The 27,016-nt window shown below is 33.6% G+C and overlaps 1 protein-coding gene across 2 annotated transcripts; it reads left to right on the top strand.

Moving 5' to 3' along the window:
• The first annotated feature begins 326 nt into the window (after window positions 1-326).
• On the top strand, window positions 327-24,626 carry LOC149774193 (uncharacterized). Of its 2 annotated transcripts, XM_089945613.1 has the most exons (8): window positions 327-476; window positions 2,670-2,978; window positions 6,719-6,979; window positions 9,441-9,701; window positions 14,181-14,210; window positions 15,147-15,242; window positions 21,273-21,478; window positions 22,478-24,626. In XM_089945613.1, exons 1-8 carry the CDS (start codon window positions 410-412, stop codon window positions 22,697-22,699), a joined length of 1,452 nt encoding a protein of 483 aa, XP_089801739.1. In that variant the 5' UTR covers window positions 327-409; the 3' UTR covers window positions 22,700-24,626. The 2 variants fall into 2 exon arrangements, with proteins under 2 accessions (XP_089801739.1, XP_089801740.1); XM_089945614.1 differs by lacking the exon at window positions 6,719-6,979.
• Window positions 24,627-27,016: the final 2,390 nt, after the last annotated feature.

Raw genomic sequence — 27,016 nt, 5'->3', positions numbered from 1 at the left:
GATTATCGTAGCAATCTCATCATAAGTGATATATTGTTTATATATCTGCCATTTTCTGATACAATACAGATGTTAGTCGGCATCAATGCACGCTTTAAGTTGTACAGTGTTTAGCATTACTACGAACATTTCATATAGAAATCCAAAATTTGGTATGATTATAAATTTTAGGCCATCGAGACAATGCATTAAGCTTTTATTCGTGCTGTGCAGAATACGAAAAGTTTGCTTAGGTAGGCACACTCAGTATTTGAAAATAAAAATGAATAGTCCTTGTGACACAGCATTAACTTAGGTTCGCTTCCCTTCTTGAATGTGTAGGCGGATGAGCTAAGGAGGAATCCTTGATTCATTTAGAGGAAATAAGCTTCACACAAACAATTTGATTCTAGACTATGTTGCTGGCAAGATGGATTACATCTTTGTTGCAATGTTAATTATTGTGTCTCATGTGAAGAAAAGTGCTGAATGCAGCAGTAAGTACACTTGCATGTATTTCCTGGCATGAATCGAAGTTTCTTACAGCTGGTTGTATTAATTGTTATCAGAATATATATATATATATATATATATATATATATATATATATATATATATATATATATATATGATCAGAGAGATTCATTTAAAAAATGCTAAATTAAATCAGGCAGACAATATAGAGACAAACGATACCTATAGGTTATTGCGTGGTTATTGAGTTTCCAGTGGCCGAGCTTGTGTGACAGATGCTGCCAAACTAACGACGTCATAGTAGTTTTCATTATTACTTTATCTACCTTTTTATTATCGTTACAACGATATTTGCTTATATAAAGACTTATGCATTTAGCGACAATTGACCAAAAATTGAATCAATTATTTTCTTTCATCTAGATGTAGCAAATGTACTTGTTGTCACTGTACACATATTGCGAAAGGTGCATGTTTTATTAACTCCAAAATGAACTAAAATGTGTTTGATACATCATATCACTGCATATAAACTGATGTAATATACATGTAAAAAGATTAAATAGTATATAAAAGTATAGTTCCGTAATTCTAATATAGTGTTTCCAAATATTGTAATACAAATAAATATAACTAATAATTAACGATTTCATCTCAGCCCGTCTCCTTTTTAGATCCCCTTTTGCCAGTACATATGCTTTATGGGAAATTTTAACGTCACACTTTAAGGCAACTAGGTTTCAAATTCACAAAAATAAATGTCATGTGATTAAACAATTATTAAATGATGGTTCTCTTTCTTGCAAAGTTTTATCGGCTACAGAGACATTCTTTTCACCTCTGTCGTAATTCATTCTCCTGGTGTAGTAATTGTTTTATTCAGGATGATCATTGTTGATCAGGGTGGTGAACACACTGATGAAAGAAATATGCTGGATTTGTCGATTAGATACATTCAATCCAAATTACCTGAACATTAAAGCAAATTCTAATATTTGATAGAATTTGAATCAAAGAACCGATATATTGTACACATATATGTAAATGAGAAATATATTAGTGTATGTATCGCACTTTGATCCTGTTATGTATTTCAGTGTATTGATGTTTTATAAATTATGAATCGTCTTTGCATGCAAGCCGAATTTAGTTTGTGTCTAGCAGTATTTATTCCTTCGAATGTAATGTTAAGTTTCAGATCGAATATTTGTTTTTAGCGTTTTTGCATTTCATATTTCGTTTCAAAAAACATATACCTTGTCGAACATGTACATTTGTATAAATGAATGTATTTGCCTGCATGTCAATTACTTTTATGTCAATAAATATTTATTCCTTTGAATGTAATATTAAGTTTAAATTTTTGAAGCCATAGCATATTTCTTTTGAAAAGAAGCACATGTCGAGTGTGTAAATTCTCCTCCAATATATTATGTAAACTGAATGTGTTTATGCATGTAATATTATAAACGTATCCCATCAATACCGACAAAAAAAAGAGCCACGTATAAATAAACTTGTTGGACAAAACAAAATAATGATATTCCAAAATCTTCCTTAAAATTCAATACTGTTGTATTAGCACGGACGGCCATGTAACAAGATATATTCATTCAGCCATATTGAATTGTAACATTTTATCTTGCGTTTCTTTCATTATATGAAATGTTCCTGAAAAGAAAAATTCCGAGTAATATGTAATAGTGAACCATATAATACTCTTTCCCTGAACAATTAGAAATGTAATGTCGCCCGTTAGTAAACAACATGTTTAATAAATAATAATTGTGTGATTCACATTTGGAATAACTAATATACATACTGTGACACATGACATAATATTGTAGATTGTGCTCTGACATCATTGTGTATATTGTTAAAACAGTAAGACACGTGTTATTCAAGAAACAAATATCTCAATTAATTCAGCTTACAGCTGTGTACACATCGTTAGAAAAGGCAAAATTGAGACATTTGTTGAACGACGGAATTGCACTTTAATGTTCGAAGTGTTAATTAAATATGATAAAATGGGACATATTCTTATTCGTAAAAACATGTTGACTAAATCAAGGAAAATTATTTTGATCGTACTCTTCAATGTGAGATATTTGTATCGTGAATTTTAAAGAGGCCACTATTTTACCTCATTTTCCATTGAACATCTTTTTTTTTACAATGCAAGTTCTTTGACTTGTATTTATTTTAATTTTTAGATGACCATGTAGTCGCTTTGGCCGGATTTAATGTTTCACTTAATTGGACAATGCAGACTCCAACACTGCACTCTGACGTTATCAGAATTCACAATTCGGAGGGAAATGAAACAACAGAGGTTGCAGCTGCGACATGCACAGTACAAGACAAATCAAAATATTCTTGCAACTTAGATAATGCTACTGACGAATTGGTTGTGTCATTGATTATATTCAGCGTAACTTCAGTACAGAGTGGATGCTACACCCTTATACATCTACAAAAATTCAAGGAGATTAGTAGAATTGCTAGAAAGCTTATAGTCACCGGTGAGTATTATTGGGAACTAAAGCTAATGTTTTGTTTTTTTCTCATCCATTTATCTATTTTCTCTTTCTTCAAGACAGCATACAAATCAGGAGGTAGCAATTGCTTATAATTTTCGCCATTATGATTACTAGTTCTCTCGAAATATCTCAGGCAGAAAGTATTACATTGCTATTTATTTATTTATGTATTTTTTGTTTTTCTTTTCACTTTCATTAGTGGACACCACATGTTTGAGTGACTGTACCACATACCAGAAATAGTATAACAATATTTATCTATCTCCGATATCGATGTTAATATTGCGATAGGTGTCGTGCAAGTCATAGGAAAAATATGAAGGGCCTATCGGACAAGTCATATGAACAGTGGAAAAATTATTGAACAAGTTGTTGGAATATCGTTTTGGCCTGTCCGACAAGCATATGAAAAGTATAAAGGCCTATAGGGCAAATAATATGACATAAAATATATAACTTCTTAGACGTACCATGGGATGTCGCATAGTTATTGTTGTATCTGGTATCAAGCGAGTCAATGTTGTTGAGAATTCCTTCGATTTATTTTAATCAGAAGAATAACTTGAATTGCTGAACAACCACTGACAAATCAATCCAGTCTCATTGATGACATATGATGCGTTGTTCTACATGTCTTCTTTGTTCTTCTTGAAACCTTATAATATATATAGGTCTTTGTAGCCGTTGGGGTCTAATTGGGGATTTAACTGTACATTTTTTGACAATGATGTTTTGCTTTCGCTTCTCCGATTCTAATTTCCTTTGTTAGGTCAAAAAGTTGTTTTGTCTTGGGCTCGGGAAATTTGCATCAGTGGAGATTCGTCCAGGCTTAGGGCTTGGATACGTGTACGTATTTACGTATGGGCTCATGTTCGGGTACTTATTCAAGTTCGAGGTCGTATCGGGTTTTGGTTCCCATTGACATGATTGTCACTTGGGACCTAGTTTTGTAGGTATATTCCTCCGTTCTCGTTACACAAAATCTTCAAACACTGGGTTACCTTGGCCAAAGTCTCTAGCTTTAAAAAGGTTAATTATTATTTTATAATCTACCCATATCTTGCCATAAGCTTGGTCAAACACAGTAATCTCCCAATATGCCCACCTGGACCACATTTTCTCCCTCGCTGCATTATTGTTAACTCTGGTGTTTTTCTCTACATGCTGGCGTAACTCGGGGATATGACAAGAACAATACATACTGGATTTTCAGTAATCTACTGATGAATTTTTCATTAAATAATTGCTTCGGTGTTTGACTCGTTGACGGATGTCTGTGGTTTCGTAAGATTCCCAAGTGCTGCCCTGATGAATTCATAGAGAACACGGGTTACTTTTGCGATCACACAAACGGTATATGTAAGTAGTCCGGTCTGTTTATGGATTGCAGCAAGTATCTCTGTTAGGCGTTAGTTTGACTCAAATGCCGGTCCTCAGTCCGCCTACTGAGTTTGTCTTGCTCACTGTTGCGCACAACATTCATACAGATTCGCTTTTGCATCTCTTCCATTGTAGTCTCAAGCAACGCATTATTCTTTATTTTGAAGAAGTCTTTCTCGAGCTTGTTGGTTGCGTCTCTGCGTAGATCCGTATTCAGCAATGAGCAGAGTACGTTATAATCTGAGTGTGTATAGGCTGAGTTTGATTTGGGCCAATAATGTCAATTAGCCTACTTTGCTATTGGCCAATTAATCCCTGAATAATAGCCACAATTAACAATATTACTGTTGGCTGTAGTATTCACATACAGAGGCATCTCACAGTAATGTTGCGTTCAGGTGCCTGTGGGTCACAATGGTTATAGTATCACCACGGGGTCGCTCGATTGATGCACACTCGTGGGAAGCGAGGACACAATCATTGGGATATAGAAGAATTTAACACAGATTAGTAATAACAATCGAAAAGCCCCATACTGATACACTTAACGTGTAAGTTGATGTGTCCGTTATAAGAAGAAGATATATGTAATTTCACAGAACCAATCTTTTTTATACTGATTTGCATGTATATTGTCTAGCGCAGCCTATTCTAACATATTAATATGTGCCTTGAATGCCACGCCCCCGCCCCCATGAAAGCCAGTGTCTTCGCCTACTCACTTATCCGTGTGCATAACCCTTGTAAATCTTCATTTTGTTTTTCCTTTTAAAACTATTTTGCAACTTTGATCTTGACTGCAAATCAACCTCATGTTGGCTTCCAGCCATCTGGCTCAGAGAAATTTACAGCATTGTACTACGAATCAGTTATTTATATTTATATAGCTAGATGTCTTTGTTAAAGGCTTTGGGTAATATCAAAACAAATGCTGGTTTTCAATTTAAAATAATGGCATTGAAATATATTTTATGTATAGAAATACTTAAAATGATGATCTAAACTGTTATTTACTATACATGTGTGTTGTATTTTGATGGCAGCTTAACGTATTGTTCCCTTCTTTCTCCTACTGGATTTATTTTACTTCCATATTTTCAGCAAAGATTGAAATAACGTAATTATTTTAGTAACCAGGAGGACAAGTTGAGTTTATAATTTGGGTATCACACACACACACACACACACACACACACACACACACACACACACACACACACACACTACGGTAAAATGATAAAATGTCTGAATACCTATAAAACGTCGAACCCTCTTATGACGCTACCCCTGCTGCACTACAGATCTGGTTGTTTAGATGAGGTGTCGTCCTCTAAGTGGGCAGCATAGCAAACATGTGATGTTGTAATGTAGATAAAAATGGACCATGATTAAAGATTGAGCCTGGTTTTACAAGGGTCTCACAAGAGAAGGACAACATAATAATTAATGTTTATATGCTTTCCTTTCAAATAAACGCAAAGCGAAGCACAATCAAATTTAGCAATAATTAACTATTTTTAATTGGCACGTTTTACTTCATATACAAATAAATTAGTTTGTTTTCTAATTTGTTATTGGCAGAGTTTGTGTACCATAATAAGCTCTCTCATTGATCTACTCGGAATCAGTTTTAAGTGTCTGTAAAATACATAAACTGGATGTTATCATCAGTCAATATTTTTGGTGAATATGTCTTAAGTTGCACCAGTTAAAGTACATGTGAATGTATCCACTCAGCTTTGGACGCTCTGAATTTATGCAACTCATTTCGATATTCATCTTTATTAATCTCGTTTTATTTGCCGATGATAGTGAAGGTTTTCTTTCTATTATGTATAGATGACCTGATATTATATTTTATTTTGCCATTACAATAAGCCTGATGACTAATACTTACAAATAGTTATCAAAATATGTACACAAGTTTAGCCCTAGCATCACCATTGTGCGCTTTTTGTTCTAATCGTAACGATCTTGCAATGATTTATTATATCACCTGACAAATTCTGGTGTTTTGATTGGGTTGATTAAATGGATCTATATTAGAACAGTGTGCATTTCCTCATGGCTATGAGATGCTGTATTTGATTAGAGAATATGTCTGCTCCAGAGGACGCTATTGCTATGTCAAATGGCGTCGAATAATGTATCACACACACTCACCTTGTGAAGATAATGCTGTCGAATATTCAGGGTCGCAATATATTTGATGTGCATACTGTGTTTAAATTATGTTTGCGATGTCTAATTTAAGACAGTTCCCATGCATAAAAATAGAAATAGTAGACCTAATTTATTATACGTCAACATACCAATTTCCTTTTCTGGTAACTTTTTTTCAGACGGACCGGACAATATAACCCTCAGTCGTAAAGAAAGATACTTTTACATGAAGGAGCATGAAATTTTCACAATAGATTGTTCCGCCAATTGCTACCCAGGCTGCATATTTTGGTGGGAGGGTAATGTCACTGTCAAAAGCGAGAAACTAAACATCATCTTCGAGTCACGAAAGGCTGGACAGTACACATGTTATGTTATGAACCCACAAACAAACATTACATTAAAATCTAACTCCATTATCCTGCACCATGATGTGAAAGGCAAGTAGCTTTTTTTGGCATATTTATCAATTTTTTTTCGGTTGTTACTCAAACATTCAAGTTATTATTACGAGGATGCTTTCCTTTACGATTCGAAATCTTTAATTCAGCCACAACAAATATGACCTGTATAGTTTATAAAAAGGATAAACATCGGATTTAAAATGATGAATGCAATTCCGTTGCGAAACAGAAAATCTCCGTACACATATTGTAAGTCTATTCAATGATTAATATTCCTGTGATCCTTACCTTTCCATGTACAGTGAAACGCTTGGCTGACGCTTCCATTACATTAGCGTATAAATATTCTGCACATTATATCATATACACATGCAAGTTTTAGCGAGTGTAAATGTTATATTGTTTTGGGTGTATCGTAGCTTTTCAGACCAAGATAGCCTTTACACGGTGGCCACTATAACTGGTGGAGAAAGAATCCAGTAAAACCCCGGTAAGAACCATCGACTCACGGGAAGCTACTGGCAACTTTCTCGTATACCCATATTGGCCGTGTCTTAGAACCGATCCCACGCGGATAGAGGTGAGATGGTAGTGATCGGTAAAGCCGATAGCTTTCGATCACTCGGCCACTCAGGGTCCCCGAGTGAAAAAGAATACCAAGTACATATGAACTAGTCACGATAATACTCTAATAATGCATCACACATTGTTCCGATAATGCGAAAAGAGTCGTCAAAAGATTTTTTGATCGATATACATCTGCCTTGATAATTTGCCATTTTTAAAATTCGCTGAATATAATGCCCTCTAATGGAGTTACCAGAAGTACTCACAATATGACATACTGCAATTTATATGTAGTGATTTTCATGTAATTGCAATCTGTTCAGTTTATGGACGTGTTCTTTATGTAAATAATCAGTATATGGATATTTTCTTTAGGAATTAATAACAGTGATCTTTATAGGAGGCATTTAAATTTTGAAGTTCATACAAACAACATTTTTGTAGGCATTCTAGTGTATTTTTGAGACAATCAAGTTTTCTCGCTAACAAAATCCCATTAGTTCCTGTACAAACTAGTTAATTCTTTGTGCATCGATAGCCACAGTTTTGCTTCCTGATGTATAGTTGACTGTATTCATTTCACGATGATACATATGTATACTTTTGTAGCAAGGAGTAGTTTCGATAATTTCTTACATACGGTGATATATTCGTGACGTGTAACCGGCACTTGTACTGTATTTGCATGGTTAGGTCTATTAAACTAGATCCGATCATCTTGTATGTGTATGCGTGTGTGTGTGTTTGTGTGTGTGAGAGAGAGATAGAGAAAGAGAGACCACATGCTTATACTCTTATTTCAAGTACGAGTAATTGAGCTGCATTTTCTGTCATGAATTAATAAATACATCGTTTTATAAAATAACAAACGCGATATACAGGATCATCAGCTGTTATCCCAGATTTCATTTTGTTCATAATGTCTTTGATCATTATCGACTGACGTCTTAAATTTAGCAATAGTTATCTATTTCTAATTGGCACGTCTTACTTCATTTACAATAAAATAGTTTGTTTTCTAATTTGTTGTGGGCAGAGTTTGGATACCATAATTAGCTCTCTCACTGAGCTAATCGGAATCAGTTGTAAGTGTCTGTAAAAGACATAAACTGGATGTTATCATCAGTCAATATTTTGGTGAATACGTTGTACTTGTTAAAGTACATGTGAATGTATCCACTCAGCTTTGGACGCTCCGAATTAGTGCAACTCATTTCGATGTTCACCTTTATTAATCTCGTTTTATTCGCCGATGATAGTGAAGGTTTTCTTTCTATTATGTATAGATGACCTGATATTATATTTTATTTTGCCATTACAATAAGCCTGATGACTAATACTTACAAATAGTTATCAAAAGATATACAAAAGTGTAGCTCTAGTATCACCATTGTGCGCTTTTTATTCTAATCGTAACGATCTTACAATGATTTATTATATCACCTGACACATTTTGGTGTTTCGATTGGGCTGATTAAATGGATCTATATTAGAACAGTGTGCATTTCCTCATGGCTATGAGATGCTGTATTTGATTAGAGAATATGTCTGCTCCAGAGGACGCTATTGCTATGTTAAATGGCGTCATATCATGTATTAAGTTTAGTATCACCTAACTGTCGTTCTCCAGTGTTGTCCGGTGGAGAATAGTGCACCCCCTTTCATTCCCACATGCTGCACGAGCTAAAGTGCAGTACAAAATAGCCATTATTTATATCATATTTTTCTAGCGTGTAATTACTCTATGTGTTTGTCACACACAATCACCTTGTAAAGGTAATTCAGCGTCGCAATATATTTGATGTGTATACTGTGTTGAAATTATGTTTGCGATGTCTAATTTAAGACAGTTCCCATGCATACAAATATAAATAGTAGACCTAATTATTACACGTCAACATGTAACTTCCTTTTCTCGTAATTTTTTTAGATGGACCGGACAATATAACCCTCAGTCGTAAAGAAAGCGACTTTTACCTCAAAGAGCATGAACGTTTCACAATAGATTGTTCCGCCAATTGCTACCCTGGTTGCATATTTTGGTGGGAGGGTCATGTCGCTGTCAAAAGCGAGAAACTAAACATTATCTTCGAATCACGAAAGGCTGGACAGTACACATGTTATGTTATGAACCCACAAACAAACATTACATTAAAATCTAACTCCATTACCCTGCATCCTGATGAGAAAGGTAAGTAGATTTACAAGTAATTTATATCTAATTTTTGTATTTGTTAATCATTCAAGATATTATTGTGATGTCTGTTTCGTTAACTATTTACCCACAGCAAATGCAAAGCGTAATATTCCTGTTCCTGTTACCATTTCATGTTCATCGGAACGCTGGGCAGATGTTTTCATTATATAAGCCGATGATTATTTGCAAATTACATCATAACACACACACACGTGCACACCTTTTGCTAGTGAAAATGTAGTGGGTTTAACGCTATTTGTCAAACCAAAATAGGCTATACCTGGTGGCCAGTATAACTGGTGGAGGATGAACCCGGGAAAACCCAGGTAAGAAACACTGACCCACGGTAAACTACTGGCAGCATTCTCACATGACCACAGTTTCGCCGTGCCAGAGATTCGAACCCACGAGTACAGAGGTGGCATGGCAGTGATCTGTAACGACCAGCGCGTTATAATCACTCGGGCACTAGAGGGCCCAGAGTGAACACCTATACCGAGTACATATAAAATAGTCACGGCTGATAATCTTATAATGCATAAAGCACTGCTATGTGATAAAATACCAGAAGGGGCTACCGGGTCATGACGAAACGGACAAACGATGAATCTCAGAAGACTTGCAAATTGTAATGAGTACAGATATATATGCATTCTATTATCTCCTTTATTAGTGCCGTTATAAGAAGATTTTGTGTTGTTTAGTCATTATTGTAAACATTCAGTTCATTGCAAAATTGAGATGTCATCCATACGCTTGATTGACGATACCTCGTCTTCTCGGGTTCAGAGTTACCAGAAAGCACTATAAAATTATACGATGCCATTTATATGTAGTGATAATGAACATATATAAGTGTAACGTTCATTTTAAGCACGTGTCCTGTATGTAAGGAAGAATAATTATATGGACTTTTTCGTTAGGGAGTAATGAAAGTGACCTTTAGTGAGTGCGTTTCAATATTTAAGGTCACGTAAAGAACATATTTGTAGGCAGTCCAATTTATTTGCGAGACAATTAAATTCTCCCGCTAGGCAAAGCTGCAAAGTCACAAGACCATTAGTTCTTCTACAGACTAGTTTATTCTTGGTGCATCGATAGCCAATGTTTTGCTTCCTGGTGTATAGACGACATTATTAATGTCCATATAATAAAAATGTGTACCTTTTGTAGGAAAGAGGAGTTTTGATAATAATGATGCATTTGTGACATTTAACCGGCACTTTTAGGTAATACTGTAGTTGCGTTGTCAAGTATATTAAACTCGACCCGTTCATTTTGTTTGTGTGTATTGGGAAATGTTTACACAGTTAAAGATAATATGGTCTGACTGCCTTTATATTGCTAATTCATATTTACTTCTGTATTTGCTGCTGCGTGTTGCCTATTTCCAGATAAATAAAATAGATGAATGGATTCTTTACTAGGGTGCAAATATTTGTGCAAGTTTAACATAACCCTATCACAAGCAAAGTACACATCTGGTATATAAGGTATTAAAGCCAGAAAAACATGCACAGTTAGGCAGATTATGTTTAGCTGGCCGAAATATTTAGCGTGATTCTCAAGACGATTCATCATTACAGGAAACTATATTCTTTCGTTTCACAAAAAAGATGCCTTTAATGGTCTTTAAAATTGTAAACTATAAAATTGCTTTCTAAAACAATGCCTTTGTATTCCCTTGCTCTTTCACTTCCCCTGCATACTGTATCGCACAACAACGCGCCATACATTGCAGGAATACTAGCCATGCAATGATAAAGCGACTGACAACACTGGTTAGGAACTGGAATTTTAATACAAATATATTTATCTACACTTTATGGTGTAATGATATATTATTATATAAGCATTCTTTTCTCCGTTAACTTTACATTATCAGAATCGTTCAATATTTTACGATTTTGCACACCTTCATATTGCACCCACACGCAGGACACGTGTGCCCAATATTGTATTAATAACTACTTTGTAAACAAATCATGTACATTCGCATAGTAGACGCAATACGTTTTGGCTGATTAAATTTGTTTCTGAATGAACTAAAGCAGATGTTTCGTGGACAAGCAACATACCAACAGTTTGGGTACATTCCACGTTAAATTTATGATTCATTGTTTCAGATTTTGCGATAGACACAAGATTTCATAAAATTGCTTGGTACCTACAAATGACATGCAAGCTATAAAGGCATAAACTGTCTCCTTTAGCTGGTGATAAGAATGGCAAAAAAAACATCCAGAATTTCCTCAAAATGTACTTTCTTAGTTCTGCAAATCCGAATTACATGTGCCATGTCATGAGTTCTCAAGCTTGATTGCACATTTCGAAATAGTAATGTAATGTTCCAAGTGCAATTACATCTTCCTTACTGTACTCAAAATGAAACAAACATTAAATTCAATAGCGTACTTTTGATAATTGCAATTGAAACACTTCATATTTTCCCCACATAATGATTTCAAATAGTAAATGACAGAACAGACACACTTGCAGATTTAAACCCATTTCTCTCGCGCAGCTTCAATCCGATTTCATGTACAAAATCTAAAAGTTTCGTCCAATCGGATCAAGATAGCAAAATCTATTCATTCCAGATCAGATCGAAAGGTTGCTGCAATGCGCATTCATTCACAATATGATTGTAAATTTCAGTTTTAACTAGACACGCCATTTTCTTTTGAAAGTTATGTCGAGCGCGCGACTAAGTTGAAATTTATCTGGGTAGAGTTATGTGCCCATTAATAAGCTGTCGTGGTGCAATGATAAATCTGCACTTGTGTATTTAGTTTGAAATACGGCATAAACTCATTTACGTTGTTTCTTGTAGTGTATTTTGTTTATATAATTAAGCATTAGGTAGAATAAGAAAATGAGCATTTAAGAAAAAAGTTACTGCATTTGTATGGGAAAATATGAACTCGTCTTGTCGGATGGATATACTGCACTGACAAGGTCTTGCAGAATTCCATTCAAAAAAAGTAGTTCATATTTTCCCATACAAATGCAGTAATCTATAATTATGGATTGAAAACGAATAACAAATATCTGGATAATGTTCGCAACACCAGCACCTTTCTCACACCCAGAATATCATGCAAATACATTTTGACCCACTTGTGTTTTTTTTTTTTTTTTTGGGGGGGGGGCACGTTTTAATATAATTGTTGACATGATACAGTTAAGAATATGTTCATAGTTACCATGCTCATTACAGGAAATAGGAAGGTATTTATAGCGATATTATTAACGTAATTGTTTTCACAAACTTTTGTTAATAATGTGTTACTGTGTTCTTACTCAGGATGTCAGCGAATGCTTGTGAACGATGGGACATTTAAACAGGTTCTATCAATTCCCACAAAATATCAATAGTACTTTATGTGTACTTTGGGCATAGACTCTTCCAGACCATGTCAACAATCTTATATATATATATATATATATATATATATATATATATATATATATATATATATTATTTATTTATTTATATATATATATATATAACATTGCTTCAAAGGAGGTCAAAATTGATATGGGCGCTCTCCTCGATTGTAATTGAGTTTGCCGACCTATATATAAACTTTCCTCCATCAGATTACAATTATTCAAACCGTGTCACTGTAAAATATGCGATTACGTATTTCACTTGAATTTCTTCATACAACGAAAGACCCTGCCAATCCTTAATCGTTAAAGTTTGATAATTAAATTATTTGCTAATGCTTGTTTAATCCAGAGTAAGGCAGTAAAGCTCTTTCGTCACATTTCCGGTAAGACGTCGATTGCAGCAAACATTTTAGAAATGATATCTAATCTTTCTGCACTGAAAAGCGCTTTACCTTTATTTTCCAATATATTTCAGTGTGTTACAGCATCGACCCTCTCGCTACAAACCAGCTTATTTAATGTGTATATCTGCCATTCTCGAGAGTAATACAATTTGAACTTAATATTCGTACGGACTGATTTTTTTTCTTCTAATTCACATGGATGTCTGCAACGATATACACATACATAATTCTTTACAGAGTCAGTAAACCCATCATGCGTGTATTTACTATGTTAAGTCGTGAAATAGCAGCATTAATTCGTATATTTGAGGATACCAAATGTGTTAGCAGGTTATATAAAATAAATGTTAAAATTGTTATATAAAATAAATGTTAATGTTCCAAAATCTGTCTGGAACGTTTAGTGAAAAAGAAACTTTGCACTTCATGATTATGTTGGTGTCACTAAATATTATGCATTGAAGGTATTTTGTAAGAGTCATAAGACATTGTGAAATAAAATAGTACATTCGTTTCATCAGAACTATATAAATAATGAAACTATAATGCGAAACGTTTCGAAAGTTCGAAGTAAACGTTAATCTATATGAAGACATTTGATTATATTTGAACAATCATTAAAATATCAACATAATTCGAAACAAATTTGATACATCAAATGTTTCAATTACAGAAGACAAGCATACTAAGGACGTCATAAGAGGTAAGTTTGCATAATCGCTCAACATGAACTAAAATATCTTTTTCTTATAAATCTTTTTCTATAAAAACAATAAATACCCGTTCCTTTATATATTTGTTTATTTTAAAAAGAATTGGTTTCCCTAACAATTCTTCACTTTTATTAATTTAAAATTACATTATAAACGATATTTGCTTCCTTTCAAAATGAATCCATCTGTCTAACGTCTCTCCTGCTAGTGGGTTTTGTTTCTTTTTACCATTCTTTGCAGTAACGTAACTAGCTATGAGAAGTTGTCTCCCTATTTAGTCGGGCAAATATTGCGAGCTTATAATAGTCGATCGATTTAATTGGCAAAATTGGTATCTGAGCGTATCTATATTTATCCCGCTCATTGTGAGTCTAATTAAGGAAAACATTTGGTTTAACATGTGCATCCCATGTTCTTAGCTGCATGACGTCGTTTGTTTTAACATTGGCATCCCATGTTCTTAGCTGCATGACGTCTATATATTAAAGGGAATGCAAAATCAATTAATAATATTGAAGGTTTATGAAGGTTTATTTTAATTAACCATGCATGAGAAGAAATAATACTAACTTAGATATAGAGCCTAAATTGGTCAGCCTGTTAGTTAGGTTTGAAAGCAATGCAGCTGGATTTCTTCAGTCCTACTAGCCGTTATTTAAACAAGTAAAAACTTTATTCTTCAAAACATTAAGAGAATCTGCAAAGAAAGGTATTACATAACTATATTATTTTGTACCCAGTTATAAACGATATATGTTATACATATTTGCAGACAGACCTATAGACACACACTTTTCGCATGCACATATTGTGTTTTACGAAGATAACCTATGTGACACAAGTTTCATTCTCACATGTATGACTATAGTTAACTGATTAGATATATGTGACTTTGTTCTATCTTTCTTTCGGTTTTCTAACTGCAGTAACCGGCATAGGATTAGCTGCAGCTGTCGTGTTGCTGGTGGTCATAGGATCTGTGTTGGTGATGAAGTGGCGTAAAAATGCTTCTAATAAAACAGGTAGGGCTTTTTCTTCAACATTACTAGCCCGTGTACAAATGTTATTCCATCTGTTAACAAGTTTTCTTGCTTGATTCCACCTATTAAAATGACATTATTGGAAGAGATACAAAGAACATTTACCTAAACAATAGGGATTGAAAAAGGAAATCCGGCTACACAATTATTTCGTTCTTGTGTCTAGTTGTACAATTTCAAACAACCGCTCTAACTTGATTCTCAGTATAAGTTCTGATCTTGACATATTGAAATTAAATAGTATGCCACTCCTAAATACGTGTATAGATTGTTCATATGAAATAGAGGATGAAAGTATTGAGGTATAAGTATATTTAACATTAATGATGTCACAAAGGAGGAAACATCCGTTTTGGAACAATAAAAGCAGACAAATGAACAATGACGGAAAACAAATATTGTTAAGGACAATTAATTATCACAACTGTGTGAATTTCCTGTCATGTTTATATCATGTTGACCGCTTTTGCAACAGCGAGAGAGAGAGAGAGAGAGAGAGAGAGAGAGAGAGAACCACCATAAACGATTAACCTAAAACAAAGAGGTTCTTTTTCTCTTTGTTTTGCTTCACAATACATATTTCCATGCACCCCACTCTACTTAATCATTTATGGACAACATATCTAAATCAAGGATATAGTTTGCATTTTCATTTTCAAAATAAATTATATTTACTTACATTCGAGACTGCTTTTTCCATTCCAACTGCCTTGCCATTATTTTATACTCAGATGGTGCAGAAACACTAAGATCAATTCGTTCGCTTAAATGAATGTCTTGCTGAGTCAGAACGAGTTATGATCTGCTTGTCAAACTGTGTGATGTGATCAGTGAAAGTAAATTTGGCTCATAATTTTATTACAAGAACTTATTGCTTCTGCCACTATTTACATCATTCCATCTTGATAAGTATTTTGTATAGCTATATGCAGAGATGGTAGTCGATCTTATTTTAAGTACAAGTGAGTCTGCTGCGTTAACCATATTGGGAAATGTGTTTTCATAGTCGATAGGCAACTTTCTTTGTCGACTCTCTTGTAATGGATTCATTGACACATATTGATAAATGTTTTTTTGAGCAAAAAGCACACATTGTTCTCGACTTTATCATTCAATAATATATATATATATATAATATATGCTATTGAACAGAGCAACCAACATGCTGCTATTTGCAAGCAGAAATTCAGGTCGAAAAATATTATATTAACCGCTGAAAGTATATGTACGTGTTCATCATGTTATAATGGTCTCGTAGTATTTTCGCTGCAAAACAATACTGAATATCATGTGGCATTAGAAATGTGCTTAATAAAGACTCAAAGCTCTTGGTCTCATATCCTGTGTAACATTGTATGGTGGACTTAACAATGTCAAAAATCATTTTTACTTTCTACATGACCTAAATTATTCACTTTAATTTATTATGTAAACAGCTAATACAATGCTAAAATATTCACCATGTCTATGGGTTTATTATCTGTGTCATAATAAAAGCAAATATCTTTAACTGGGTCTTGGTCTAGGTTATTGTGATTCCCCTACAATTTACCTGATAATAATAACAAACATTTAATTTTGTAAACATCAAGAAAGGAATATTCATTCGTGTTTAAGATATTGCAGAATAAATTTGTATTCTGGTTGTGTTCAGTGTTCGTTTGGTCTGGAATATATTTCCTCTAATTATTTGATTCAGCGATTTTCTATAAATAAAGAGTACTCATAGAAAAAGAATATTCTTGGACAGAGACTTTCACTATGATTTATAGTTAAATCTAACCTGGAATGATAGTGTTGTGTTTAAGCAAAAGACTGTTTGTCCATCAGCATTATACAGGTCGTCCCAGACACATGAACACTTCAGCGTTGGATTTGTACTAAGATTTATTCGGAACTTTAAATTTTAGGACTTATATATGTAATGCTAGGTTATTCGGGGATTTAATTCGCAATACCGTCCGTTTTTTGTCATGTTCACATTGTGTTCTAGGGAAACAAATTATATGTTGAATGTTACAAAATTTGTTGCTTTTCACTTTTTTCAAAAGCATAGACTCGTAACACCTGTCCTAATCCAACACATTAATACGATAATCCCAATTTTTAAAAATTAACGAAATTTAACTGCAAAAGTACGCGTGAATAGTATATTATCTTTGACACGAGGTAACAAATTATTGAGTACAAAATAGTATCTATCAGAAGAATCAAAGAGTACGAAAAGTATATACATATATATTTGTAACTTTCTTCTAACAAAAAGGCTAAGCTATTTCGACATTGGTTTTCAATTGAGTTCGGTAAGGACATAATTTTGTTTCCCATAACAATGGATTTCACGTCTGATTTTACTCATCGTTGTTTTCAGCAAGAAAGTAATTGTTTTCCACATAACAATGGAGTACTTTTATTGCATTCCTCTTTGTTTGTCCTACAGGAAATATTATCAATATTTTCTTTTCTTTTATGTTTATATTGTACGTTGATTAGCATTCTGTCCATTGTTTGCGATCATGTATAATGTACCATCCATATGTGTCTGCATTTCAGTGTTTGTGCTTGTGAAAGCCTTTATCTGGCTTCACCATGAATTTTGTTTGTTTCCTTTATACAGGTACATTTGACCAACTCTTAATAAAACACAACTATACGGGAAAAAATTAAAATAAACAATGCAAATACACATTTCATCAAGGCCGGATTAATACACATTTGAACAGTTTGAAAAGGCGACCACTCTCTTCCTCAGCAACATAAGGAAATAAATAATTTCACTGGTCTTTGGAAAGAGGTATTCTGTAATCCGGCCCTGCATAGCATATATTTATTCTCAATCACAATATCCATCCCTCAGTAGGGAGAAGCACAGATTACTAAGTTAAACTGGCTCCACTCTTATTTAGAATTTCCTCTGGACTAATCCCACTTGATCCGCAGTTGATACATAAGGTCACGTTTGGGTCCCAGCCATGTGTTTCTGTGTGTGTTTTTATATTACTGCGCAATTATGCCTGACTCGAAAGTTAGGAATGGTTTCCTAGCGCCAATTAACAGATCAAAATGTACCAGAATTAGTCAGACCAGTATGTTTCGTAGTTATTTCCAGATAAGAAACTACTGTCTGAATACCTTCTCCTGATGACAATGCATTGAAATAAAAAAACAACAGTGTTAATATGGAACAATCCAATTTACTATAGGAGAAGTGTTTTAGTCTCCACCGCATGACCAAAAATACCCCTAGTGGAAGGATAAAACACCCGATACTAGATCGATAATTGGTCAGAATAATGTGAAACTGCACACCAAGGTTTAGGAGAATATACAGTTGCTCTTGTTAAAACTTAATATAATTATAAATATAAATCATGTTCTACTGAAAATTGGATTATATTGCAAAGAGATGAAATTAATTATATCACAAACAAAGGCGAATCGTTTGGATGTACATATGTTTTCATGTCATTCAGTAATGATTCAATATACGAATGCAAATATAGCTTGAATTACAGTATAGGGTCATATATAATATGCACTTTCGGCGCACCTATACAAACTGGAGAGCTTTTGTAGAGCTGATGGTTTTATGTTTACTTACTCAACTCCCAGATAGTATATTGACATTTACTTAAAAATATTTTAACATATGGAAGAGAAATGTAGTATCATGATAAGACAAGGTATGTTGAAGAACCTTTCTAGCTAATAACCAAATTATCAGGTATTTATCACAAGCTCTTGCTACAATTAGTCAGACAAATAGCAAGATGACAGCTGAAATATACATTTTCAAGACAATTTACCACTTAACATTAAAATCTACCCTTTGGATTGCGCATATTTTAAAATTTGTCCACGATCAAGCATGAAGTTCGGAAAAGATGAAAAGCTATGCAATCATTTTCCTTTTAACCAGTTCACGATCGTCCATTTGAGACCAGAATGACTTTTACCTAAGACAATTTAATAAAATAAACCTACATTATGAATCGTTAGATAAATGAGTGAAATTGCAACAAGTGCACTGCCATTGGAAGAATATCTATCCGACAAAACAGCACGGGTAAATCATTTATTTACCTCTACGTCGTTTTCAGATTCAACAAGGTGTAACACAAGTGTAACGACAAAATATCTGCAAACATAAAATAAAATAATGAGACTAACTGGATGCAGTAGTAATGGAGTGTCAATTCGTATAAATATTTATACAACTGGATATTGCTTAGCAGAAAACAGTCATTCTTTGCACATTCATTTAAGTTTATTGAGAAGTTGTCAGTTTTCTTCCACAGGCCTTTGAGGAAGGAATTGAAACATGATATAGTAACATCAGCTATAACTAGTGGAAGAGTATCGGTTTAAGCAAAGACGATGAAACCAATTACGAAGAATCTTTTCTTTTCACCCGCGCATGACAAATTCAAATGCAAGAACAAATCAGTGATAAATCAAATAATATGAAAGAGGTATTGAAGAGACTATCAGGAGAGGAATCTAACTGAAATTAAAAAAGCTTAAATGTATCATGTTTGGGTTTTGAATGCTAATTGTTAGTGTAACAATCAACTCAATAGCTCTTGCAAAGCAGGAGATCTAAATTAAAAAAGAAAACTGTTAATTGAACATATTTCGTATTTCAAGCTCTAACCAGTTTCAGATATAGAAATGATCTTTATTTGGTTGACCACGACAAAATTCGTCTTATGGACCTCAAGTGTCCTATTGTGAGTGAAGTATACAAATTGCATGAATATTATGTACCGCAAATATTATCATTCCCAGAGGTCCCATTAGTCGCTTCTTATGGCATATGTTTGGCACGGTGGTTCCAGATCTCTATTTTATGCAACAAGGATTTTGTCCGGACTATGACATAAGGTTTCATGATAGAGAGTTCCACATTTAGGTGAAGGATTCAATAGCCATTGGCACTGCAGGCTATTGTGTCGACTATGATCCCTTTGTATACATTTACAAGTCTACTGAGGCAGACATAATGGTATATTTGAAGTAAACCTATAAGGATAAGATGGCTACGTTATTGCTGACCTCGAGAGCCGGCCAGGAAATATGAACAGAAAGTGTATTAGGTCAATAGCTAGTCGCAGTCTTGCCGTATAAAATGCTGAAGATCGCACAACTACATCCCTCGCCAACCTGGCTATGGCTAAGCGACTCAGAACGCTGTCTCAAAGATAAGACAGATTGTATCAGCGATTTGGCTAAATAATATTATATAATAAAATAAACTTCCGACTCAAAACGAATACTAGATGCATACAAAAAGGCAGCAGATATCTTGGTTTTGCCTCCAGAGGGTTGGAACTTGCAGGCTGACCAAGAAAACCTCTATGACTATGTCAACACTTTTGATGGCACACTACATTAAAATGGATAGTACCAATAAGACAAAATTCGTTTGGTGCAATTGGAGTATACAAAGTTTCCGTATCTGTCTAAAATAGGCTCAATGTCCTCAGATTTTCCCCACTGCTAAATGTTTATGCTTTCGATAAACTGGTAAATGTTAACAATGCGCATAAAGACATTGACATTGCATGGACGCTAGGATAAAAAAACATAAGAAACACTTTAAGGGTTTACCAGAAAATTTGTAGAGTTAGATCTTTTTGTCCATTTTTCTGGAATAGAAATACGCCAAGCTTGGTTGTGATGTACTTTTGCTAAATGCGTGCTTTAGGTATTGTTTTGTCAGACATGTCGTCGTTATCTATTGTTTGCTTCTGATACGTTTGGCATATTTTTACGTATATGTAAACAAACATTCAGCTAAGATCTGTTCTGATACTAACCATTAACTGATATTCTTTGACGATGTCATCAATTCATTGTTTGGTCTGAGGCAAACTAGAAATCGGTAAAGGCGACCTTTTAAGACCAGGCGGCCACTAGGGGGTCCTTTTTAATAAAGCGATAAGTCACTAGTTACTATGATAGCCAAAATGTTTACTACTATTGTCTAGATTGATTTTGAAATTATTACAGATTGTAGAGCATTGTGTCATGCACGTGTACGACAGACAGACAGCGAAGTGTTTCGAAAAGAACTAGAAATGCCTAACAGACTCCCACATATTCCAGCAAAGCCCGACCGAGTATATAGAAGGATTAAGAGATTGCATTCACCTAACAACGCAAGAGAAGACATTGTAGAAGATAACCTCCAAGACTGTTCTAGTATTACTGATGATGTAATATTTAACCATACTCCTCTCTCTCTCTCTCATATTTAACCATACTTCTCTCTCTCTCGTTCTGTATATTATAATGAATTAAAATAACCTTTTCAGACAATAAGCAAACAATTTCAGAATGTGCACAGCTTCTGCGCTAAATTCATAACATAATGTGCACATACTCAAACATGCAAATTGTTGGAACAATGTATCAAATGTCCTATGTGACTTCATCTTTGTAATACATTTATCGCGATTGAAACTTTATGTATAATACATAAAAAGTGGAATTCTTGAAAAGTTGACTAGATATTCTTTACATTCTTTTGGTCCTATCATGGGATTGGATGGTAAATAGTGTTAGGTACTGTGTAAATAGCTAGCGAAAAACCTTTGCATATCAAGAAATATAGAAATGCAAAGATGCAATGAACAACTGATTCCAGTAACTGTAAATCAGGTACAATATAGTCAAATCAAATGTTATCAATAACCATAACTGACACATTATGTCAGTTACAAACTACAACTACATAAATTCAGATAAGAACCATATTTGTTCTAAAAGATTTATGCATGTAGTATCCACAATAATTTTCATTGTCTTGATTTGATATAAGAATTGATAATCAGAAAAAAGATAATTATTCTTCTGTCGGTGTATCACAACTTTTGATCTAAAATGTCTCCTGAATTCCGTCACAGATATTACAAATGAACCCTTTCAATCATTTGTAAGTAAAAGAGTTTATTCAGGTATAAATTACCTTAGATAATTCATTAACATAAGCGCTTCCTCACTAGCGGTCATTTTATGATTAATTGTCTACTGTTAGTAGAAGAGCGAAAAAATAACCTATTTGGCCTTCGACTACATTTACATAAAATTTCAGCCTATGCACTCTTCTTTCCTCCCCAGTTAACGATTCTTATTCACTGCTCTGTTATTTGTTTGGTTTGTTCAAAATAATAAATTCTTGAAACGCATTCCTTCGTGTTCTGCTTCTTTTTCAGGATGCCGCATCAGAATACAGCATCGGGATAAGAAACGTAATTTACGAAAATTCACACGAAACCAGAAGGACTGCTGAGCGCATATTCTACGAGTCTGCTCCTTCTATTGAAATCTGTCATGTTGAGATAGGTGATGTACATGTACCTAAAGATACCTATATAACACCAATCAGTGATCTTGTTGCAGAAACAGACCTGAATGAAACAGATGAAACTACATAACCTCCATTATACGGTGATAGCATCCGCGAACTGCTGATCATAGAATGATTACGGATCTCAGAAATACAATAAATGTACCCCAATTGCTGAGACATGCAATGGTATTTGAGAAAAAAATTGAATAAGTAGCGAAAGACATTGGATTAACTATTTTACAAACATGACCGGTATCATCTAAGCAAACGTCTAAATCTTTCGTTCAGTTAAAGAAAACAATAATGAATACATTGTCTTTATTCTAAGAATAATTTAATCGCTCCCCCATTCTTTAGAATTCATTATAGTCAAAGTATCTCAAGTTCTATAAAATGGAATTATCTGAATTTGTATAACGTTTGAATGTGGTGTAACAGGAAATTTATTTTGAGTATTGATATATGTAAGGAGTGATTTTTCTCCAACATATTTCACCATATACCTTGTATGAATGCCTCAGTTAGCTCGTAACGTTTGTATAAAATCAAGTCTTCATCCCAGCCAACCTATTATATTCCAACGTTTTGAATATAGCTCCAGCTCATTGAAAAGTTCTAAAGACCAGTTATGAAACGGTCTGTAAAATAAGTATCGTAGGCTGGGTCAACAAGCTATCTTAAGAATATCATGGGAAATATCTACCTATTAAATATTTGAGGTACAATCACATTGACTGTATTGCGTACTGGAATGTACAGAGATAATACACTTAAAATCAGGAAAGGTATTTTCATTATGAGTTCCTTCGTAAGGACGCATGTGAAAATATACAACTTTGTTTAGTTTGGCTTCTTGGTTTTTACATTGCACGTACATGCCAACATTGTTTAATGATTTACCTCTACTTTATTTTCCCTTTAACTATTCGTACTTTAGTAAATAATACAGAGAAAAGGCCAGACTACATGCCGTTTCAACCAGTACGATGAATAGGAGCTTTACTGCTAAGGGCAAAGTCAAACCCATGACTTCGATATCTTGCTTTAGAATATTGTTGAAAGTAAAATAATATTTTTCTTTAATAAATGCATGTCATCTCTACTGTCAACGCCATAATTAAGGTTTCTCGATAGAAAGGGAGATGCGAACTTGTTCTTACATATCAATTATTTTTCATGTGCTCGTATATCTGAAAGTTCATGACACAGTTGTCATTCGAAAAAATAGTAGAAGGGTAACACATTATGATATCGGAATGTTTTTTAAAATCCTTCAAAAATGCAGTGAGGGGGTCGATTACAGTCTCTTAGATTGCCTTATCTAAAGGTTAAGATAATTATCATCTTTAACAAAAAAGAAAGAAAAAACTTAGTCGTCGTAATAGGTATCATTATAATCACCACCAGAAGCTGCATCATCATTATTGCCATTACTGTCTCATTTGTAATTTTACTATGGACAATTTCAACATTTCCACCATTTATAAAATACTCTAAATGCCTGGGAATAGATAAGATGGGTAGAAGCTGAGCTCACTTTTATGACATATGCTTCCCTATTGGAAAGTTATGAAAGATCTTTGGAATATTCATACACATGAAAATTGCTGTGAAACAATTATTGGGAAAATACCTTGTATATGTTCATGAAACTAGCCTTCGTCAGTATTAGTTGGGCATACAGAATAATTTGAAAACAAAGAAGAATCATATTTGCTAACTAGACATCATCGCATTTAAACACGAAGATCTTCAATTCGGGACCGACGAAAATATTCAATGTACTAGACCTAGAACTGTGTATCAATAAATATAAAGCTCCTAGTACATTGTGTGTATCTACAGGGATATGAATAATACTTTAATGCATGAAATGAAAGTTAGGTAATCGTTTTAACGAATACATTATCGATATATTAGGACAAGTTGAAAAGTTGTAATTATAGATTACTTCTGAATCGTTGTCTCCTTTCAAATGGTCACATTTACTACACATCATGCATGCACATGGTCTTGACGTTATATATATATATATATATATATATATATATATATATATATATATATATATATATATATATATATATATATATATATATATATATATATATATATATATATATATATTATATATATTATATATATATATATATATATATATATATATATATATATATATATATATATATATATATTATATATATATATATATTTATATTTATATATATATATATATATATATATATATATATATATATATATATATATATATATATATATATATATATATATATATATATATATATATAAATCCTCAAAACCGAAACTTCACTTTACCGGATTTGCATCAAGATCAAAGTTTGTTTTCGACCTGAATTTTTCTTTTCTTAATAAAATAAAATTTTTAAAATTTTAATTTAACGCATACCATATTCCATGAAACCGAAACTTAGCTGAATCTTGGAAATATATTTGCCTGTTAAATTCCGGACAAAGACACGAATAGATTAATTACTGTTAACAGGTACAGTAGTGGTTTGTGAATCAAAGACCGGGGAAATTCCCCAAGAGATCTGGTGGTTAAAGCAACACTTGGCACGCGCGCCGACAAATTAAGGATGCAAATAGGCTAATATGAAGTCTTTGTACCATATTAATGAGCCATATTCAACGTCTACTTACATGTATTAATACATAAATGCTTGTAGGTAAGCCCTTTAAGTATGACTGCTTACTTGCTGATTATCTATTTGTGATTGATGCAATTCATTCATAGACATGCTCAATATAATATTGTTTGCGTGTTTTTATATATTGAATATCAGGGTTTTATTAAATAGGCACGTTGGCTCGTTTTTGTTCTTTTGTACAACGAAGACCAACAACACAGCATTGCAAAAGTCAGATTCACTGAAATAGTTTTCAATATAGAAAAATCAGTATTTAAGCAGGCATGACTGTTGTTTGTCTTCACTTACAACAGTGATGTTTTCCTCGCAGTCATACCGGTGAGAAATAGAAACGACTTCTAATCAGCAAGGCTTAGAAACCTCGTAGCTTTAAGGACATTAATGTCATAATCTTGCCAGTGACATACGTAGCTAACAAGAATTCATGGATAACTACACCATAATTCATTAAATAAATAAATAATATAAACAAATAGATAAGCCGGCAGGAGAGACGAATCATTATCGTTTTCGGACAATGCCACATTACACAGACGGGATCTACATTTGAGTCACGTGACTCTGAAAATTGTGAAAGCAAAAAGGTAGAAGATGACACAGATAAATATGATGATGAGAATGTATTTTCTGAGAAATTTGGTTTATAACGAGATTAAAACTCTTCGTGATTGCCAAGGATGAATATAATTTAGCTGTGGCACTATAAATAGACCAATTAACACAAAACCACATTATATAGAGAACGATGTAAGAAAGAAAAGATAACGCTCCATGCTTTCTCCAAGCTTGGTTCTTTAACACAACATTATGAAGTTTGCTGAGGATATAAACATTGTGGAATAGCATTCATAATTTCAATGGACTTATACTGAAGTTATGAAGGTACTGTATCGAGTTCCTCAGATGTTTCTTTTGACGCAAACAATATCTATTTATGGAGAAACTATAATTATCCATGTGACCAAATACGATATTCGGTAGGATCTTATATTTTTCAGCTAATTATTCATGAAATGCATGTTTATAAAATAAAGTTTCACACAAAAATAACAGGTCTCCTAATTCTGTGTACCTTTACACAAATATACCGATGCTCTCATAACTGTAATCGGTTACTCGCTCTCTCAATCTGTCTTTCTCTCTCGTCACATAAACGCGCAGGAAGAGACTTTAATCACACATGCAGATACCTCAGTAAACAGAAACCTTCTCAAACCCAGTGGAATTTCACATCATATATATATATATATATATATATATATATATATATATATATATATATATATATATATATATATATATATATAACAGACAAAGAAAGACGGCAGTCATCTTTTCGTCTTCACCTTCCAACAGTAGTCTTAATGGCATATTATTTTCCATTGCATAGTATTTTTGTCCCTCAAATGGAATGGGCTGGGTGCATCGACTCTAATACTTTAAATGCTAGAGAGCCAGTTTATAGAGCTAGGGAGGTATTTGAGCCCTGCGTAACATTTTCTGCTGAGATAGTTGATAGCGAAATATTAAAAGGAAATGTATGCACGGCCAAATGGGGACTGGTTTCTTTGTTTCCTTTCACTCTATTTTGGAATGTTTCAGGGACGCTACAGCCGCATGTTTTTGATCCAGAGTTTGTTTTTCTAAATTTCATATGTTTAGTTCCTGATGTTATTTTCCTTTGCTATATTTATATTTGAGAAGACTGTTAA

Source organism: Sinohyriopsis cumingii, unplaced genomic scaffold (assembly GCF_028554795.1).
Source record: "Sinohyriopsis cumingii isolate HCF-2022 unplaced genomic scaffold, ASM2855479v2 utg000379l, whole genome shotgun sequence".
Classification (NCBI taxonomy): domain Eukaryota; kingdom Metazoa; phylum Mollusca; class Bivalvia; order Unionida; family Unionidae; genus Sinohyriopsis; species Sinohyriopsis cumingii.
Note: the sequence above shows the minus strand (reverse complement) of the source record. Positions and strands in the feature narration are given on the sequence as shown.

Excerpts from the sequence above, each read along its gene's own strand:
- LOC149774193 (XM_089945613.1), top strand. The coding sequence starts at position 410 with ATGGATTACATCTTTGTTGCAATGTTAATTATTGTGTCTCATGTGAAG. Across the intron at positions 15,243-21,272 it reads AAATGCTTCTAATAAAACAG|ATTGTAGAGCATTGTGTCAT; the intron begins GTAGGGCTTTTT and ends AAATTATTACAG. Across the intron at positions 21,479-22,477 it reads GTTCTAGTATTACTGATGAT|GATGCCGCATCAGAATACAG; the intron begins GTAATATTTAAC and ends CTTCTTTTTCAG.